This window comes from Staurois parvus, unplaced genomic scaffold (genome assembly GCF_062004578.1).
Source record: "Staurois parvus isolate SC_StPar_1 unplaced genomic scaffold, SC_StPar_1.0 ptg000777l, whole genome shotgun sequence".
NCBI classification, from domain to species: Eukaryota; Metazoa; Chordata; class Amphibia; order Anura; family Ranidae; genus Staurois; species Staurois parvus.
This window is the reverse complement of record NW_028318573.1, coordinates 651678-673425: the sequence shown is the minus strand read 5'-3', so window position 1 is coordinate 673425 and position 21748 is coordinate 651678. Positions and strand designations below refer to the sequence as shown.

Here is a 21748-nt window from a genome sequence, read left to right as displayed (position 1 = left end):
CAAACCATAGGTGGCAGGTTGAGGACTTTCATGCAAGCATTTTTTTTTTTTTTTTTAATCGAAAGTTAATGGACATTTTTTAGAATCGCCTCATATGTGGCCAGCATCAGATTGTTATGACCTTAAAGACGCCAAAACTGTAGCGAAGTTTTGGATAACAACATTTTTCGTCGCCCAAAGCAACCAGTTAGAACCCTTGTTTCAACTCTTCACTGCAGAAATGATGGATGCCAACTGGTAGTAGTAGTTGGTCACATTTCTGAAGAAACTCAAGGTTCGGCTTGGATAAGATACAAAATGTCTTCAACATGACAGCACAGCCCCAGGTGAATATAACCAACTACAGTTGGCTATACCATGGCCTAGAGAACCTGCATAGACATGGAGGTCCATTTGCTTTTTTATTCGCTGCACAATAGGTTCTTTTGAGTACTTTTTTCATTTGTGAGCTTCTACAGCAGGGAAAGCAACTTTGACCTTCCAGCTGCGCTGAAACTACATATCCCGTCATGCCTCTAAACTTTGGAGTCAAGCCAAGCCTTGCAAAGTGTCATGGAACTTGTAATTCCCCAAGAGCTTGAGTTCTCAGGTTGCCGACCCCTGTCCTAGATGCTTACTCTTCAATATTTGATAGTGGATGAAGTCCCACAAGTTGTTTTATTTATGGCGATTGGCGACAGTTGGTTTATAGTAAAGATACAACCTTGATTTGCAGAACCATAATTTACTTCAAACTGTACTTTACTTGGAAAGAGTATTGGTGTAGAAGGGAGAGAGATAAAACATTGTTCTAGAAAAGTTGCAAAATAGCAAAACACTGCCCTCTAGTAGTCTCCATCACCAAACTGGTGGACGCACTTTCTTGGGTTTTTCCCAAGTATAAATTGGTTGTCTAAAGTGCCTAGGTTTTGTCAGTCATAGGCCATACTCCTGTCTATACCGACCTCTTTACCAAAACGTCCTCTCGACATGTGTGTGGAAATTGATTTGTGATGTTTATTGCTGTTAAAGGAGCTAACTTACTTTTTTTTGTTTCTTCTACAGATTTTGGTTGACCTGTCCAGCCCCTCCCCCCATTCAACGCAGCAGTATGAGAACGTACTGGTTCACGAAGGCAACGCCATCCTCAGGGATTTGGTTCTCAGCCCCGACCGCCAGTATATCTACGCTATGACTGAGAAACAGGTAATACTGATGGGTTTTAATATGAATGCATCATAAAGCCAGCGAACATCAACGTATGTGCACAGGAGCTACATTCGTGGCACAGTGCTCTGGAGGGGCCACATACTCCGTATGCTGTCCCTTTAGAGCGCAGTGCACATGCGCTGGTGATGTCACCGGCTGCAGAAATCGTGAATATCTCCTAAATGGTGCACTTTTAGGACATATTCCTTATACTTACAGGTACATTTTATTACAAGCTTACCTGCAGGTACAAGTCACCATGTGGTGTTCACTACCATTTTAATAAAGGAAGAATATTATTTGACATCTTTCTTTGTGGCAATCCTGTTCCTGGTACAAAGAAAAATTAGTTACAGTTAAGGCTTCCTGAGTCACTCACCTAAGTAGCGTTGGTGGAGTGCCGGATCCAAGGGCAGGTAAATTTACAATTTGATATCCAAATCCAAGAGGCAGCTCGCTATAATATCCATAGAGGTCCCTGGAGCAATCCAAAAAAAGTGTCAAGGATGAGAGCTCCACATGTTTGGAAATGAGTCCAGTAAAAGTTTTTAAATCCTGATGTAAAATTGAAAGATAAAGCTAACATGTTTTAGGAGCTCAAAACTACCCTGTAATGGAACCGACGCCAGACTTCACTTGGGTACTTCCATTAGACTACCGCTTCCCCGTCCGAACACCTACCACAGACACCACAGCAGACCATACAAGACTAGACAACACCAGTCTTGAAGTAAACCAGGAAGTAGATTTGTTTATTTTAACACAGATACACGAGATATACATTCAAGGGAACAACCCCCCCCCTCCTTGCATAATGACACAGAGCGGGGCAATCTACATTTAGTAACAAGAGACTCACCAGCAGATAGTCCCATCAGGAGGGAGGGCTGCCGGAGACACCCCCCACTAAGCCAATGCATAAACACATACATCCCATAATAGTTTGCTCCCAAGCAAGACACACAATAGAACAATGGGATGCAGCCACATGGCATTACACAATCAACAACCCCCCACCCCAATATTAGGACAGATCACCCTGTACCCCTAACAGGCACAAGGTGACTTACACATAAGAGGGATATGGGGAGCTGAGACAGGGGTCTCCCCACCTCTCCAAAGTGAGCTGTGTTCCTTGGGCCCCCCACCCAAAGTGACTCTCGTCACATACCCCTTTACCGGGTTCAAATGCTTGCAGTGATAAGGAAGAATACAGGCCAACAAAAGCAAAGAAACGAAGATTAGAATAGTGTCCAGTATTTTCCCCTATCACTGACAGCACTGACAGAGGAGTTTTTTAAGCTTCAAAATGTGTTGGTTTCATCTCCTGATTCTACAGCAAGATTGATAAACTTTGTCTGGACTCGCTTAGGGATTTGTGGCGCTCTCATCTTCTACATTGAGTCACTCACCTGCAACAAGTATAGAGATGAGGAATTCCGACACTCAGATGCCTAAACCACCCTCTTTCATTCACCGTTGTTTTTTGCAAAGTAACAGATCCACTTTGTACTATTTTTGTAGATGTTTTGCACTCATGTCGATTCGTGTTACTTTACTGACAATGATTTTTCTTCTGCACATTCCACCAGCTATACAAAAAAAAATGTCTGTACAATGACACATTTGCTTATGAAAGAGCTTTTTATGCCTTTCCTGGGATACAGTTATCACACAACCATCACTCACTCAACAGAGCGACCTTTGACTTGCTCGCTGTTGCTAGGGGTTTGCTTTCCTTGGTATGAGAGATTTCATGTAGGTTGCTGGTGGTCTCCGGTGTCAGCATTGTCGTCCATGAATTGTGATGCTAATGTATGGTTTTGTTGGGTGAATAAAAAGCATTTAAAATGTGCTTAGAGCAAAGTAAAGATCGACTGGGGTACGTGAGAGACTGTTGGGTTTTCATGTTGGCTCTTGAGATGTTACAGACTCTTGACGCCTCTGTTGGTCCACGCCGCCCTCCTTATTTCTTTAAATATAATTTTCTATAGAAACCAAATTGAGAAAGCAAAGGGGAGATTCACACGGTCCCTTAGCAAGTTTATTTTTTTTTTTTTTAGCTTGAGATGCACTAGGAAAAGTATAGAATCTTTTGAGGAGAGTAACGCTTACTTGCTCTTTTAGCAGCAATTGTCACTAGAACAGGAAGTGACCGTAAATCTCCCTAAAGGAGCCACCTGCCCAGGCGAGTCCCCTGACCCCTTGTCCAAGGACAGACACACAGGCATCAAATCAGGTAGAGGGTTGAACCCTTCTCCCCTCTGAAATGTTATCTGGAATCACACTTTTTAAGAGTCACTCCAACCCAAGCTGCTATTTTACCAAACATGTAGGCCATATGTACAATTCCGGGGAGAAGTTAAATTTTTAGGTATGAAGTTATTAAGATGGGGTCCATTTCTTCTTAATATTTTTATTTTAGATTGATGCTGTATAAATTAAAGTAGTGAGACTAACACACTGAGCTGGATTTGGTCACCATTGGCCAAGTTCACCTGCCTGGAACCCATGGAGCAGATTTCAAGTGGTGGGTTCTGTGAATGAATGAGCAACTTTATTTGAATCATATTGTACAGGACACAGGCAAACCATTCACAGAACCTGGGTATAGGCTTGTACCTTCAAATAATTGGACACTGGCAAGGCTTTTGAGGACAGGCCCACTGTGCACTTCCTATATAACTCCACCCCATTTCATGAGTACTCAGGTTTTGTCAGTTACCTAGGGTGATGGACCTCTTCTCCTTCATGGAGAAATCACTCTTGGCTAACTAGTTTATTATTCTCCTTTTATAATTGTGTAATACTATTCTTTAGTCAAATCCCATGGTCATTAAAGCCACAGACAGAAGCTGTGCATCTGGATTGGTGCAACCTGTGTAAAACCTTGGCAACCGTACCTTGACCCCTCAATGTGGGAACCATCTGTAATGTTGCTTTAAGCACTGGATCCTGCACAGACACTCACCTCAGTGTGTAGTCAGCCATAGGGTAGCTGTACAAGTCTAGGGCCATGGTCCATCCCCATGGAACCCAGTTCCTGAAGAACCCTTCAGGGGTATGCCCACTGTGACTGGTGTGGACTTTATACACAGTTGAGCATTATGGACAGGAAAGATAGGGTCACTCTGTATCTCTGACTGCTACTGTTAAAAGACTTGGGCTATGTTTGAATTGTATTCACTTCAGTATAAACATTTCAGATTTGGTACTAAAGCTCAACAACTCTTAGTTGAGCTTAGTCTCATGGATGACCAGGTGTTACATCACACAACTGGTCGCACACTTTTCCCATCACTTGTAGCCTCTAGAGGTGAAGCTTAGTTTGGCTCACATCTTACATGGTTTGGGGAAGTGGAACCAGGCCACCCGAAAACATGCAAAACGTTAAACAAAAATAAAACACACACAGGGAAAAAATTCAAACGTCTCAATTCATAAAGCCAACACACCAGGATAAGAGATACTTGTTTTCAGATAAGTGACAGTTATTTTCAGCTGAGTCCAATGGGATTTGTAAATTACAGCTTAAAAATAAAGCTGATGTTCTTTTTTTTTTTTGTTTTTTTTTTTTGTTTTTGTGATCCAAGACTAAAATATTCTATGGGGTTGATTTACTAAAACTGGAGAGTTCAAAATCTGGTGCAGCTCTGCATGGTGGCCAATCTGCTTCTAACCTCAGCTTGTTCAATTAAGCTTTGCCAACAAAACCGGGAAGCTGTTTGGTTTCTATCTGGCTGCACCAGATTTTGTACTTTTCAGCTTTAGTAAATCTACCTCTGTGTCTATTTTATATAGACATAATATTTTTCAAGGTAGTTGTCAATAGCTTGTGTCATGAAGTTTTCCTCCATCAAGATTGCCTAGGTTTTTAAGAAAGCTCTTTTCACCTTCTCAATTCAAAGCTCAGAAGAACAAGTCTGCAGAGCCTTTCCTGATTTTCAGTCTTCGACTTTCGTTGTCAGCTGAATAATTGCGCCTCTGCAGAGCATTCTCCCCATCTCACTCTTTCTCCGCTTCCTCCATCTCTTCTTGCATGCCATTGTTGATTAAAGGGCCCATGTCAAATTGACTTACAGCTGCCAGCGTCCTTTCCTAGGAGCTGTCTGCAAAAGTAAAAGTATATATAACAAACAGAAAAGTAAGCAGGTGACAAGGCCTTGTCAGCTGAGGCGCCATCATTAGGATGTGAAGAACGCAGTCCTGATTGGACGCCTCATCTCGGGATGAAGGAGAAGTGGTGGGGGAGGCAGTAAAGGAGAGCACCAAGCAAGAAGTCTTCTTCATTGTTATCCATGCATGTTCCTCTCTTGGTTGGAGACTGGATGGCTGACAGCTTCGCTCTCCTTTACTTCTGGCTTTGATGGATTGGAGGATCTCAGAACCGTAAGGGCCCCTTTTTTCTCTATCCATGTGTGACAGCCTCTCTGTTCTGTTCAGCTTCCCGCGGCCCCCTCCTGTGCCTGCCAGGAGGAACTTCTGAGGTGTTTCAGACAATCCTCTGACAGCTGTGGGGGGTTTTCACACCTCATACAACCCCCCCAGAGGGACATCTCTTGTGAAGGATTCTGTGTGCGCCATTGCTGAGAGGGCCGTTGTATAAATAGCATATGAGCGTGCACAGATTTATGTCATCTCCCATGAACAAACTTCTTTTTTTTACATCCTAAAGCTGGAGAAAGTGACAGTACGAAGGGCTTTAAACTCCCACTACTGCCGTCCCTGAACGGGAAGTTATATGGATTTAAGAAAATTGTTTGGGGAGTGCAATGCCAGCTTTAGAATACATTTTGTAAGTTTTTGATGCAATATTTAAACAGTAAGGTTATGTACACATATTCCTACATTGACATAATATATATATAATGTATACACACACACATTCACGTCAGTCCCTGCAATCTAAGGTCCCTAACTCACATTCATACATACACACACTAGGGCCAATTTAGACAGAAATCAGTTAACCTACCTTCATGTCTTTGGAGTGTGGGAGGAAACCGGAGTACCCAGAGGGAACCCATGCAGCCACAGGGAGAACATGCAAACTCCAGGCAGGTAATGTCATGGTTGGGCTTTGAACCGACGACCCTAGTGCTACTAGGAAGAAGTGCTAACCATTTAGCCAACCATAACACGGTATAATGAAAATTAAATCCACGTTTTATATTTCAAGCTAATCTCTGGGATTAAAATAACACCCCAAACCCCCTCAGATATTCTATAGTTAAAAAAAAAAAAAAAAAGAAGCTAAATGCCCTGTTTAACTTAGCTGCAAATCACGTGATGCCACTGGCCCAAGTCTTCTCCTTCTCTGTTTCCTTCCTGGAAGGTTCGTTCTTTTGGTATCCATGTGACTGTCTGTGAGACGTGGATACAAATCCTATAGGATAGAATCCGTTCAAAAGAGAGAAGACGATTTTATCACAGGACTGTGGAATGGTGGTCGCAGGGTGCCATTGCAGTGGGCCCCACATCATAACAAAGGACCTAAATCTGGATTGATGATTTAAGCTGGCCATAGATGGACAAGATCTTGGCCAGTCCAGCAGGAACCAGCCGAGATTCCATCCATCTATGGGCAGGCTGGTTGCACTGAAGTTGGTCCATCAATCACCTTCTGGATACTCAGCCTGTTGGATTTTTTTTGCATGCAGTCACTGCTGGTGGCTATAGCTGCTGGCAGTGATCATTGTTTTTGCCAGCCAAGAAATCTCCCTGCTGACAGAACACAATATCTCTGCAGGACGAATTCCCCCATCAACACTGTGTTGATAGACGAGTCGGGCAGTTTTCTTTCCTTCCGCCAATGGTGGAAGGAAAGAAAATTGTATCCTCCTATGGCCTGCCTTAGGTGAGTATATCTGCCTTCACCAGATAAGGGGAGGAAGCAGAGTATCAGGATAGGTGAAATGTAGGTGGATGGGAGGGAGATACAGTTGATTAGTTTAAAAAGCCATTCTTAAGCAGCGCTAGGGACTTTTAGACTTGCACATTTAGCCATATGAAGGAAAATTTCAAACAGGCAGCCACACAGCAAAGTTTCCCTCAATAGGCACCCAACAGTAGCTCAAGTAATAGAAATACAGTAAGAGCGCTATACCAAAACTGGATAAGAGTCCAAGATAATTTGATCTGTTGGTAAAGGAGAGTTCTGTAAAAATGGCCAACGCTTTTCGGGGAGAACACTCTTCCCTTTTTATCAGGGTTCAACAAGGGATAATTCTTGGATGGACTCCCAAGAAAACAGAGACTAGGTCTATATTAGACCGAGCATCAAACTCTCATCATGGAGTAATAACGTGACAGCAGTTGCTGAGCAGAAATGAAGAACTCATTATTAGACGTGTTTTCTGCTGCCTGATCTGTGTATTAGGGCTTTTTTGATTGTTGCCATGCGTTCGTTGGTGAAGGCTCCTAAACAGTTTTTAAGACCTTTTCTATAAACGTCCTCCAAATGTAGAGTGGGAATTGAGAGTGGGGCAAGCATACAAAATTTCTTTATCAAAACAGTAGTGTACTCCTCCCATACGCTGCCTTAATTGGAACAAAATTCTTGACCGTTTAAAGATTTATTATGTTTTAGCACGTTTTAGCAAATTAGGTCATCTTCCACCGCCTTCTCTATTTGTATAATTGGGCTCAACATTTGGGAACACTTCAGGTTTGTAGTTTTCTTTTTGTGAACTTTCTCTCCATAAATCACATGTTGGTTTGTATGGGCCACTTGGGAGGAAGCAGGAAGTACTGCAATCCTGAGAGTTGTGGTCTATATGTTACATACATCCATTACATATATAATTGGATTCTTCCTGATTCCAGAGTTCCAGCTGCAGAAAATGTAGTTTTCTGCAAAATGGTGAAATTGGTTATTAAAAAGGATCAACTACTGCCAATATATATATATATACATATACACAGCTGTCCTTCCCACTGAATACTTATTACTTGACTTCATGGCATTACTCTGACCATGGCTGGGCTGGCTGGGATCTCTTTGGTGATCAGATATGTGAATTTGCAAGATATTGGCCAGTTAAGCCATGTGCTCTCCTGCTGAACACAGTTCATGTGGCTGGAATCCAGCACCCCCCTCTACCCAAATACAAGTGCCATTGGCCACCATGTTTTTGATCCGTAAGAATTAAATATTGCAGCTGGTCTGATTAGCCATTATCATGTGAAGTCATTGTGGGGAGGTGCAACGGCAGTAAACACATCGTCTGGTTGCAGGAAATCGAATTTGTATTAAGATCACATTTCAACGGTACAAACAGTCCGGCAAGAACCTGCCTGTCTGGGAACACTCACAGTATTGTACAGGAAAGTAGAACGGAGCAGTTCTCGGATGTACCGACTGCGTTTGTCTTAGAACCGACCCAGACTGTGCTTGAGTACTTCCGTTAGAATACCGCTTCCCCATCTGATCACCGACAACAGACACCACAGCCGACCATACAAGACTAGACGCCACCGTTCTGGAAGTAAACCAGGAGGTAGACTAGTTTGTTTGAACACAGATGCAAGATATATACACTTAGGGGACAATCCCCCCTCCCTGCATAATGACACGACGGGGCAATCTACATTCAGCAATCTTCATTCCTCTCCCTCTGCAGTGCCGCAGGGTTGCACGCCTCCTGCAGTGGAGAAAATAGACTGCACCTGCCTACATCATAAATGAAGAGATATCATCTCAGAGCTCATCCTTAGGTTGTTGGACTAATGCATGCTATGTCAATGCAGTGAGAGCCTTGTGTCTGTGAAGGTTCTCGCTTATCCAGATCATTATATATCTAGTAGTTGTGATTCAAATTAAGTCCATTAAGTGCTTTTTTCCTTTATCTGTGGAGGATCAACATAGCCACCTTTGGAGAACAGCATTACCAATCAATGGAGAGGGTAGTGTTGGATGGACAAATAGATTTAGGTGGACTTGAAAGCCAATCTTACTCTACTGATGTGTGTTTGAAGGGTCATATATCAGAATAACACATTGTATGATCCCATTTTATATTTTAAAGTGAACCTGTCTTATAATGATATTAAACATGCAGTATATTAAGCACTTTCAGTGGTTAATTTAATCACTTACAGAGTATACATCTTATTTATCCTTTAATTCTTGTTCCAGTGTAAGCTGGTGCCATGATCGCAGCTCCAGGTTTCCTGTTTCAGGGTGGCTCCTTTCTCTTGCAGTATTCTATGGAGCCACCCTTGTATGCAGGTACTGGAGTTTCCCCTCCCTGCACTGTGTACATCAATAGAAACACAGCCCCATAGCCTAGAATGGTGAGGTACTCACCTGCTCCATGGCCTCACTTCTCGAAACTCATAGACTTGTTGGACACTGCACTGTCTACAGTGAACCCAAAGGAAGCTTCAGATCTCCACTCAGTTTTTCCAAGTCCTGTGGTGGATCTCACTGTGGATGCAGGCTAGAGGGGAGTCCGTCCTGACTCCATATGTAATGTAAAGTCATTCAGAATATCTCAATCACAGCACATCACACAAAGCCATGTATCATAGAAGTGGTAGCATTCTCAGGGGTCACCCCCCCCTTCCCCGCCTCCAACGCGTTTCGCCTTGCCCTCAGGCCTAATCATGGAGGTCATGGAGGACCTGAAGCTGCTACCACTTCTATGCGGCTTTGTATGGCATGCGTTAATTAAGATATTCTGAACGCCTATACACTGCACTGTCCGTTTTTTCTCTTTTCTGTGAAGGCCAGAAGTTCAGGGAAGCAGCACTGAGAGAAATGGTGCCAGCAGCAATTGAACGTTTTAACAGTTCACTAGGGTGTGTTTATTTTACTGTGCTCAATGTGTTAAACTAGAAAACTCTGAGGGTTTAATACTACTTGAAAAATAAAAAATTGATTGATATTGATGTGTCTGTGCAATATTGGCCATTTCTGAACCAACATTTTCTTGCAGTTGTTACTGTTCCTGTTAAGACATTATCTCGAGCATTCACCTCCTTGTTGACCATTTCGTCTTCATTGGACTGTCCTTCCTGTCGGTTTGTGGCCCAGCTCCATGATCTCTTTAAGAGAAATAGAGCATTAGCAAGAACCTGGACAATGCATGTCTACCACTATTGAGCAGGTCTGCTTTTTTGGGACCCTTCCAGAAGCATCCCCTTTTTAATCCGATAGATTTGGTCACCATCCAAGCCGCTCTCCGAGGGAGATAAGGAATTTCAGAGAAGTTTATTTGTAAGATTAAGATCGATAGGCTTGCTGGCTGCTTTTTTCAAGCAGCAAATAAAAGGAGAGAGATCGGACGGGAAATTTCTTTGAGGACTCGGGAATTAGATTTGGAGCCATTTTTCAAATTCCTCTTTAAGTTAAGGCAGGAAATTTTCTGTGGAGTTGTAGAAACACGACAAGTTTTCTTAGTACATTTTCTTTTATAAGGCCTGTACTGAGCTGATGGTTCTGGCAGGAGATAGGTACTGGGCTAAGTTGCGACTTAACTGGGCAATTAAAGCCAAATGTCTCTTCTAGTGACCAGTGGTGTGATTCCTGCAGGTTATTAATTTATAAATACCTAAATGACGTAGGGCAGAGCTTGAAAAAGCCGCTCGCCAAATGCGAGGAGAAATTATTTAGCGGCGAGTGGCGCACAGATGATGGAGCGGCTGCGCTCCAAGCCTCATTGTGAAGCTGAGTTCCGGATTCCAACTTCCGGTTTCCGGATTCTTCGGCACCGCCGCTGAGGGGACAGGTGCAGGAGAGGTCCGCTCTCCTCCACTGAGAGGAGACACCCTCTCCACCGCCGCGGGGGACTTGAGGAGTAAGTACTGTATACACGTCATATCACTATAATGGAGTACAGGGGAGGGGGGATATACATTACTGTATACACGTCATATCACTATAATGGAGTACAGGGGAGGGGGGATATACATTACTGTATACACGTCATATCACTATAATGGAGTACAGGGGAGGGGGGATATACATTACTGTATACATGTCATATCACTATAATGGGGTACAGGGGAGGGGGGATATACATTACTGTATACACGTCATATCACTATAATGGAGTACAGGGGAGCTGGGATATACATTACTGTGTACACGTCATATCACTATAATGGAGTACAGGGGAGGGGGGATATACATACTGTATACACGTCATATCACTATAATGGAGTACAGAGGAGGTGGGATATACATTACTGTGTACACGTCATATCACTATAATGGAGTACAAGGGAGGGGGGATATACATTACTGTAAAAACGTCATATCACTATAATGGAGTACAGGGGAGGGGGATATACATTACTGTGTACACGTCATATCACTATAATGGAGTACAGGGGAGGGGGATATACATTACTGTATACACGTCATATCACTATAATGGAGTACAGGGGAGGGGGATATACATTACTGTATACACGTCATATCACTATAATGGAGTACAGGGGAGGGGGGGATATACATACTGTATACATGTCATATCACTATAATGGAGTACAGGGGAGGGGGGGATATACATACTGTATACATGTCATATCACTATAATGGGGTACAGGGGAGGGGGATATACATTACTGTATACACGTCATATCACTATAATGGGGTACAGGGGAGGGGGGATATACATTACTGTATACACGTCATATCACTATAATGGGGTACAGGGGAGGGGGATATACATTACTGTATACACGTCATATCACTATAATGGAGTACAGGGGAGGGGGGGATATACATTACTGTATACATGTCATATCACTATAATGGGGGTACAGGGGAGGGGGGATATACATTACTGTATACATGTCATATCACTATAATGGAGTACAGGGGAGGGGGGATATACATACTGTATACATGTCATATCACTATAATGGAGTACAGGGGAGGGGGATATACATTACTGTATACACGTCATATCACTATAATGGAGTACAGGGGAGGGGGGATATACATTACTGTATACACGTCATATCACTATAATGGGGTACAGGGGAGGGGGGATATACATTACTGTATACACGTCATATCACTATAATGGGGTACAGGGGAGGGGGATATACATACTGTATACATGTCATATCACTATAATGGAGTACAGGGGAGGGGGGATATACATACTGTATATAGTTTTATATTTTGGACTCTTTATTCTAAAGACAAATTTAATTTCATAACCTTTAAGGGGGTGTGGTTGGGGGATGGGCCGGGGGTGGGGTTGGAGGCGGACCTGGGCAAGGTTGGGTGGGGCAACTGGTGGAGAGTAAGGTTTGTGCCTGGCTAGTAGGTCTAGACTTGAAATTTAAGCCCTGACGTAAGGAGTCTGTCAGATGTTTATTTGCCATTTTGTGTTTTGGAGATTTTTCTTCAAGGTGAACTCTGTGATAAGTAAATATTGTCAAAATACAAGAGTCCTGTGTATTCTTCTTTGAATCTTGGTGTGATTTGTGTATTTCTTCCTGGTCTGTGCAGTAATCCAGGGTGAGACTTTGACTTCCTGTGATAAAGACCAGTCATTGCCACTCTCTCTCCTTGTGCAGGGTGACTGGTCTGATCTCCTCCCCCTCATGTGTTTTTCTGCAGGCAGCCTATGAGTGGAGTTACTGGGCTCCTCCAACATCTCTGCTCTCTGCACAGATGATGTACAACACAGTGATGTCTACTTTTGTTGTCTTGCGACTCAGAGTCAGTTGATATTGAGCGGTTGCCTGCTATCAGCTGACGGGGCAGAGCCATGCCAGCTTCAGGGAGGGTCCAATCAGTTTTGTTGGCCTCCACCTTGGCTATACCAACGGAAACATCCTTGACACCATATCGCTAAGAGATTCCTGAGAAACCAAACTGACTGTAGTAAGTTGTCGCCATCGGCTCTCAACCAAGACCAGGGTGCAATGCCAATGTTGCCTTCTTGAGCATTGGGGAATCTTGGAATAATATGAACAAAACAAAGCAGAATGGTGCAAGGCTTAGTATATTATCATCAACACTTCATTAAGAAGAAAAAAAAAAAGAGTGAATGCTCACAAAAGCCAATGGTTAAGCAGTGTAGTACATAATCCCAGGTTCCACCTGGCTGCCTGACTTTTGGCCCAACCTTTCTGCACGCCGCCGAGAGCTGTAGCCAGCAACTCACATCTCCATTGCCTGGCGCTCCAGTGCTGGGGGAGCACCGGAGGAACAGATCACTGAGCTGAGACTGAGCATTGCCACTCTCTACTCGGAGCAGATCGAGAACTGAGCAATCCGTGGTCATGTGTTCGCTTGGTTCTCAGTCTTGGAGCTAATGCGGGGCAGCTACAGCATGTAGGGGAATATGTATGTCATTTTTTTTAAGCCCATACCTCTCTATTAAAGCAGATCTCCAGGTGTAGATATACAATTTTATTTTATTTTATTTTTTTTTACCATGTTGTGGGGCTGCGCTTCCACTGTGTGGGTTAACGGCTCCTTTTCTCTAGGGGTGAACCCAGAGCCTATAATCACCTGATCCTTCAATCCTCCGTAAAATGGCGAAGACGTCCAGTGGCAGACTGTTCTTGATGTCTTCTCGTCCAGAGCCGGTCTATGAGTGTGATGACATCAGGAACTATCCACCGAACGAGACCGCTGGACCGTGGGGGGGGGCAGGAGCCGAAGGGACTGGTCTTTTTCTGGGAGGATTAGATGAGTATATCTCTGCTCTCCAATCTCGTAGACTAAAATGAGCAGTTAACCTATGTACTGCCCACTGCATGGTACGAAAAAACCCCCAGCCCACCACACAAAACCGCTGGAACAGCAGGGGAGCAGGAGCCAAAGGAAGGGACCAGTCTTGCACTGAGAGGATTAAAGGATTAGGTGAACACATCTGCTCTCTCCAATCCCATTGGCCACAACGAGCAATTAACCCATGCAATGCGGGCACTGCCCACTGCATGGTACGAAAAAAACCTAGCCCACCACACAAGGCCGCTGGAGCGTGGGGGGGGGGGGGTGATCAGGAGCCGAAGGGACTGGTCTTTTTCTGGGAGGATCAGAGGATTAGATGAGTATATCTCCGCTCTCCAATCTCGTAGACTAAAATGAGCAGTTAACCTATGTACTGCCCACTGCATGGTACAAAAAAACCCCCAGCCCACCACACAAGGCCGCTGGAACAGCAGGGGAGCGGGAGCCAAAGGAAGGGACCAGTCTTGCACAGAGAGGGTTGAAGGATTAGGTGAACATATCTGCTCTCTCCAATCCCATTGACCACAACGAGCAATTAACCCATGCAATGCGGGCACTGCCCACTGCATGGTACAAAAAATCATCCTGGAGTTCTGCTTTAAGGCTTATATTTTTACTAAGTTACATAGTTAGTCTGGCTGAAAAAAGACAAAAGTCCATCCAGATCAACCCTAGAAAAAAAAAAGATATAATCCTACACCCACAGTTGATCCAGAGGAAGGCAAAAAAAAATTAAATTAAATTAAAAATATTTAAAGGAATGTTATTGTCCCTGGAGTTCAGCTTTCATGTCCTGTCCTGAAGACATCTCACCAGGGGTAAGTGGAAACGTCCCAAAGTGAAGAAAGTCCCCTAATAGGCCATAGTCACCAGAACAGGTGTCCCTGAAAATGCGCTGGTGGATGACGAATGCTGAAGCTCCATGAGAGAGCATTTTGCAATGCCTTGTGATCTGATAAGGTGGAGACCGTACAGAGAGCTAAAGCATGTTTATACCTTAAGTCTTCCTTTGGTATTGGAGTGGCATCATTTATTTATTTCAGGTACTTCTATAGCGCCGGCAATTTACGCAGCACTTTATATATATATTGTACATTCACATCAGTCCCTAACCCTCAAGGGGTGTACAATCTAAGGTCCCTAACCCTCAAGGGGTGTACAATCTAAGGTCCCTAACCCTCAAGGGGCGTACAATCTAAGGTCCCTAACCCTCAAGGGGCGTACAATCTAAGGTCCCTAACCCTCAAGGGGCGTACAATCTAAGGTCCCTAACCCTCAAGGGGCGTACAATCTAAGGTCCCTAACCCTCAAGGGGCGTACAATCTAAGGTCCCCAACTCACATTCATACATACACATACTAGGGACAATTTAGACAGGAGCCAATTAACCTACCAGCATGTCTTTGAAGTGTGGTACCGGAGGAAACCCGCACAGGGAAAACATGCAAACTCCAGGCAAGAGGTGCCGTGGTTAGGATTCGAACCAACGACCCGAGTACTGCCAGGCGGAAGTGCTAACCATTTAGCCACTGTGCTGCCCCATCCATAGAACGCGTGTATGTTTTTTAACCTGTATAATTTAAAACATTTGTACGATTTTCATCACACCAGGGTGCTCTGGATTCCTTTTCCAGATTTAGAATTCAGGTGAAGCACCAGCACGTTAAACCCGATACCATCCACATTTAATTTCGAGGTGACAGACACAAGGGGCAGCTCCCACTTGCACCTCTATTTAACGCACCAAGTATACTAAAGATGTATTAGTAACGATCTGAAGAGGTCTGTATGGCCGGATCAATAGTCTTCCAACAAGCAATCCTATTTTCTCATTCCACAGGGAACCCAACTAGCTGAAAGCATATCTCGCCCCCCCCACCCCCTCCTTCAATTGTCCCCTCCGTGCAGGATACTGTTGGAGGCCTAGAGAGCATCAGGCAGCCTAGAAGGGTTGCAGGCATTCCATTAATTGCTCCTTCTACATTTGATTAAAATCCTTCATGGCCCTTCAAGCTCACTTACAACTGTGCATTTAATTACATTCTCTGCTGCCCTGATAACTGTAACCCCTGATCAAATATTTCACTTTATTAACAAAGGGGGACAGCCAGCCAGCCAGCTATAGTTCAAGCAGGGGCGCTGGAGGGATAAAAGAAGAAGAAAAAAAACCTTCAAAAAGAAGAAAAGAAATTGTCTTCAGAATTTCAGGAAAAGAAGAGTTTTTGCATTATTTAGCGATTCCTTTTTTTATTGGATTAACGGCTATAGTGAGACAGAAACGGACCGTCTTTGTACGGCCAACAAAAGCATCTAAAAATAGCCGAAATCTGGACTTTGAAGAAAGAGTTCCACAAATAGGGACCGAAAATTTCCTCTACTGTGCTAGATAAAAATAAAAAGATAAAAATAAAATAAATTGAAGTATTTTTAAAGCAGATTTTTCCCGGGAGCTGTTCCGCAAACATCCGCCAAATTCCTATGTGATTTTAGATGTTGGTTTCTTACCTTTTCTTCTTTAACCCGGCACACTGATGTCCCCTGGGAAGGCTATGTCACCACTGCCTTCCTGTGACATCTCACTTAAAAGCCACAAGATCTTGTCAGATTGTATACATACACAAGGAAAAGAGAGCTAATTAATGCGGATGTGCGAGATTTGGCGCATACATTGCTGGGGCAGCAAGGGAACATGGAAAAAGAAGTCGTCCCATGAGCAGCACTAAACTCGGTGATGCTCACCTCTTCTTCAATGGTCTGATGTCTGTTAGATCCTTCTCCGGCATCGGCATCTTCTCCCTGGCATTTTCTAGGTGTCAGTTTTCAGCCATCTTGATTGGCCGGAGTGGGATGACATCATTTCTGCGCATTATTATTATTATTATAATACAGGATTTATATAGCGCCAAGAGTTTGCTCAGCGCTTGCGCATGCACAGGAGTGCAGTCATCTCGGCAATGTGCAGTCTACGTTCTACAGAAGACTACAAATGGGACGGTGGTTTACTTTATTGCACGTCTGCAGGACGTCTGCCTACCTGTTCAATTTTTTAAATATTAGACTTTTGTTCCACTTTAAATTTTTTTCAAATGGTGACGTGGAAACAGGAGGCTAAGGGAAGGGAAAAAGGAAAAGCACATCATAAAGACGATGATGGGATATGTAATTTTTCTTCTTGAAATATTATGATTTACATGCCCTGTGCAGTTTGATTAGCGGAGGTTAATTTTAAATGTTTTATTTGCTCAATTATTTTCATAGAAGTACATTTTGAAAAAAAAATTTTTTAGGAATGAGACTTATTATGGTCCTGTTATGAACCATTAGGCCCCTTAAAAAAAAAGGGGGCCGGACTCCACCTGCGATCTGCTTGCTCAACAAGGGATCTGTCCGCTGATCCCCACTGAGCAGGTGGATGACAGGTCTGTGTCCCTATGCTTATGCACTGTTTCTCCCACTGACAACAAAGATGGGGCACGATTCCTCCCACTGATACCAATAATAAAGCACTATTCCTCCCACTGATACCAATGATAAAGCACTATTCCTCCCACTGATACCAATGATAAAGCACTATTCCTCCCAATGATGAGGCATTATTCCTTCTAATGATGGGGCACTTTTTCTCCCAATGATGGGGCACTATTCCTCCCAATGATGGGGCACTATTCCTCCCAATGATGGGGCACTATTTCTCCCAATGATGGGGCACTATTTCTCCCACTGACACCAATGATGGGGCATTATTTCTCCCACTGACAACAAAAATGGGGCACTATTCCTCCCACTGATACCAGTGATAAAGCACTATTCCTCCCAATGATGGGACACTATTCCTCCCACTGATACCAACAATGGGACACTACCACTGACACCAACAATGGGACACTACCACTGACACCAACAATGGGACACTATTTCTGCCACTGATACCAATGATGGGGCATTATTCCCCCCACTGATAGGAATTATGGGGCACTATTCCTCCTACTACTATCAATGGGAGGAATAGTGTCTGATCATTGGTGTCAGTTGGTGGAATAGTTCTCCATCATTGGTGCCAGTGGGGGAAATGGTGCCCCATCGTTGGTATCAGTGGGAGGAATAGTGCCCCATCATTGGTATTAGTGGGAGGAATAGCGCCCCATCATTGGTGTCAGTAGGAGAAATAGTGCCCCATCATTGTTACCAGTGAGAGGAATAATGCCCCATAGTTTGTGTCAGTGGGCAGAGTGATGCCCTATCCTTGGAGTCAGTGGGAGAAAGTGTCCCATCTTTGGCGTCAGTTGAAAGAAGAGTCCCCCTTTGTTCATGTTAGAACAAGGAGCAGTCTCTCAAGGGCCAAATAAATGCAAGCAAAGGGCCACAGTTTGAAGACACCTGTTCTAGGTTAATGATGTGCAACTGACATTGTAGCAGGTGCATGTAGACAGGAAATTGGTGAAAAGGTCTGCAGGAGATCAGCAGAAGTGGAGGGTAAAAAAAAGGTAAAATCTGTATTTATGGCAATCTTTGTATTGCACAGTGCACTAGCAAGCTAAATATCAGGTAGAGTTTAGACTTCTTTGTGTACATTGTTTTTTGAATACTTATTATGCTTTTTATATTATTTTTACACTGGTGTAAATGATAAAAACAGTCATGTCTTAGTAAATGTAAAGGCTACATTTTGAATATTGATTGAACTCACAGTTTGGTAGCCACCGCTGTGCCTAGGCGGCCAGGTACATCTAAAATTTCCATCTAAGTAGGACACCGCTTCAGGCCTTCTCTATAAATAATTGTCCCTGACCGTTTCCTGCTGTGCACCCCATTCGATGCTGACTTTTAAATGGAATATATATTGTCTCCTTCAAGCCTGTCACCCATTTTATTGATTGGACGCCGCGCAATCTCCTCTAAACACGCAGTGGATCCGGATCACCTTCTCCATCTTCCTGCTCCTCCTGTCCCCGGGAACACGAAACTCCGGGTGATGCACCCTGGCGATGGGGACAGGTGGCACACGAAGGTGTCCTTCATAAGATAGATTATCTGGCCTAGATTTGTGGCCCAGTGATGCATTGAAGTTGCTTTATCTAGTAAGGTTGGGAGTCCAGCTGTGCGTTCTACTTCCACGTGTCTCATGCTTCGTTAAATTGTCCTTCTAATGCCCCCGTAATCTGTTGTCCTCATAATGACACCATATTTCATTGTTCCCCCACGTTATGCTAGTACACGAATATGCGTATCAGCTGGTGATCAACGCTAGGTGTCAGGTCAGCCATGTTGAATACCAATATATTTGAAACCCATTTGCTCGTTATTTCATTTTTCTGCCAGTGATATAATTGCTGTGTGTTATTCAGTTACTCTTGATTAATTTTTTTATTTTCACCTTCATAACTATTCCAGACCAAACCTTGGTCACCAAGCTGACCAAGTGGTCACCAAGCTGATGATCCTCTACTTTGGATATTTGGTGAGCTTGGACTGTTTAGAGTTTTAGTGGCCTTGTCACACATTGCAGTGCTACGTAAATGAAGTCCACTAGGCTCTACTGGCATTGAGTTGTCACCTTGCCTTGCGTACATAGTCATCTGCAGAAAAATAACTGCAAGAGGTTCTGGGATTTTAAAACTTGTTTGTGTAGCCAAGTGAAGGAAATGTTCATGAGAGGCGGCTCTCACACCGCAAGGCGTCCCTCAATGGCTACCTGACTGTAGCTCAAACCATAGACATACTGAAAGGGGTACCAAAATAGGATAAAAATCCAAGATCATTTAAGATGTTGATGAATTAGGGGGGCATAAGGAGCTCCCAGTGATGTGGCATCCCAGGGGTGCTGGAAAATCATTATAGGCTATGGGACTTCACTGAGTTTCACCGGCACTAGAATAAGTAACATTGCTACTTTCCCCGCACTTCTTGGGCAGGCTTCTGTGGCCCTTTTTTTCCACTTCCCAACCTGGGGATCTTTCTTCAGGTCAAATACTTGGAAGACCAGCTTTGGCAGGTCCCTAAGGAGCAGGGACCACCTGACTTCAGCCAAGGTAGACCATATATTGCCTTGCCCCTGTCTGGAGCCTTGCACTCTTAGGGGGGTTCAGGGATTGAGGCCCTTCCTTTTTGGCGTTCTTATTCTGTACTCTTGTGCAGTTTTTGTGCTGTGATCTGCTCCCTGGGGGTGGCATCCTAGTGGTGCCAATAAACCACTGTGGGCTGGGGACTCGAGTTAATATGGCACTAGAACACGTCATATTGCTACTTTGCACAGATTTGTTGGGCAGGCCTCTGTGGACCTCTGGTGTTTTTCCTCTTCCCAACTGGGGCTCTTTCTTCAGGAGAACTCTCACCAAATACTTGGAGGACCCGCTTTGGCAGTTCCCTAATGGGCAAGGGCCACCTGGCTGCAGCCAAGGTAGACCATAGATTGCCTTGCTCCTGTCAGGAGCCTTGCACCTTCAGGGATTGAGGCCCTTCCTCTTCGGAGATCGGTCCTATTCTGTACCCTCACCCTTTTTTTTTGTTCTCTTATGGGGAAAGAAAATTTGATGTGTTGGTTATATATAAACATCCAATGCATTTTGGGCGCCAACATTCTGTCCCATCCTCAGAGCTCGATACAGGGAAACACTTGAATGGACTACTGAGCAGCAGTAGTTTTACCAGTGTAGTAGTTTAAGGCGTATATAAAAAAAATGTGTATTTTGACCCACAACACATGTTGGCTGTTTGTATATGACCAATTACCAGTTAAAATGATCATGGACTCCTTCTTCCATGTTGGTCTGGCATTCCCTTCTGTATTTGTATGGTTTAAGTTGCATATTTAGTTGAATAAGCTCAGAAGATATAGTGACCACATGGATCTATGATCGGACTATAAATGGTGACCACATGGATCTATATTCAGACTATAAATGGTGACCACATGGATCTATATTCGAATTATAATTGGTGACCACATGGATCTTTATTCGGACTATAAATGGTGACCACATGGATCTTTATTCGGACTATAAATGGTGACCACATGGATCCATATTAGGACTATAAATGGTGACCACATGGATCTATATGCAGACTATAAATGGTGACCACATGGATCCATATTAGGACTATAAATGGTGACCACATGGATCCATATTAGGACTATAAATGGTGACCACATGGATCCATATTAAGACTATAAATGGTGACCACATGGATCCATATTAGGACTATAAATGGTGACCACATGGATCCATATTAAGACTATAAATGGTGACCGCATGGATCGGCCCCGAAATTGGGATGTCTTTATATGACCAGTTCATCAACAATTAATATCATCTTTGACACCATCTAGGTTGGTCTGGTGCTCCTTTCTGTATTTATATGATTTGTGTTGCATATATAGTAATCTTTCTCCTCACAAAGAATGTCTTTATATCCTTTCCAGTCACAGGTCACATGTACATTTTGAAATCTAATGAGTTTGTAAAGACATCTGAACAAGAAGAATGATTGGCTATATGTATTGTCCACTACAATAAAGACCTTTATTGACCACATTTCCACTCTTTCATGCATTTCTGGTGATTTTTTTGTTTTTTGGGCTGTCACAGGTATTTTATACACACAGAGAGCCCCCTGTGTAAATTTGGTTAATTGATTTTATCTCAGCAGTTGTTTAGCTTGCTAGACTGATCGCCCACATAGCTGTGTAATGTGATAATGAAAAGATTGAGCAGTGAGTGTGTAAATATGTGAAGGTCATATCAGAAAATGTAATCTGGGAAAATGCTGTAAAGGTATCTGGTAATGGGGGGGGGGGGGGGGGCAGTTTTGTATAGGATTTCTTATGTTGGCTCCTCCCACATAACAGCAACTAAA

The 21748-nt window shown here is 43.5% G+C and overlaps 1 protein-coding gene across 1 annotated transcript in view; it reads left to right on the top strand.

Annotated features, from left to right (window-relative positions):
- The first annotated feature begins 308 nt into the window (after nucleotides 1–308).
- The window catches only part of LOC149444766 (plexin-A1-like), a 283982-nt gene continuing 262542 nt past the window's right edge, over nucleotides 309–21748 (top strand). Inside the window, exons 1-2 of the mRNA XM_089654551.1 lie at nucleotides 309–326; nucleotides 1045–1185. Coding sequence (XP_089510677.1) covers nucleotides 309–326; nucleotides 1045–1185 — 159 coding nt within the window. The remainder of the gene's footprint in view (nucleotides 327–1044; nucleotides 1186–21748) is intronic.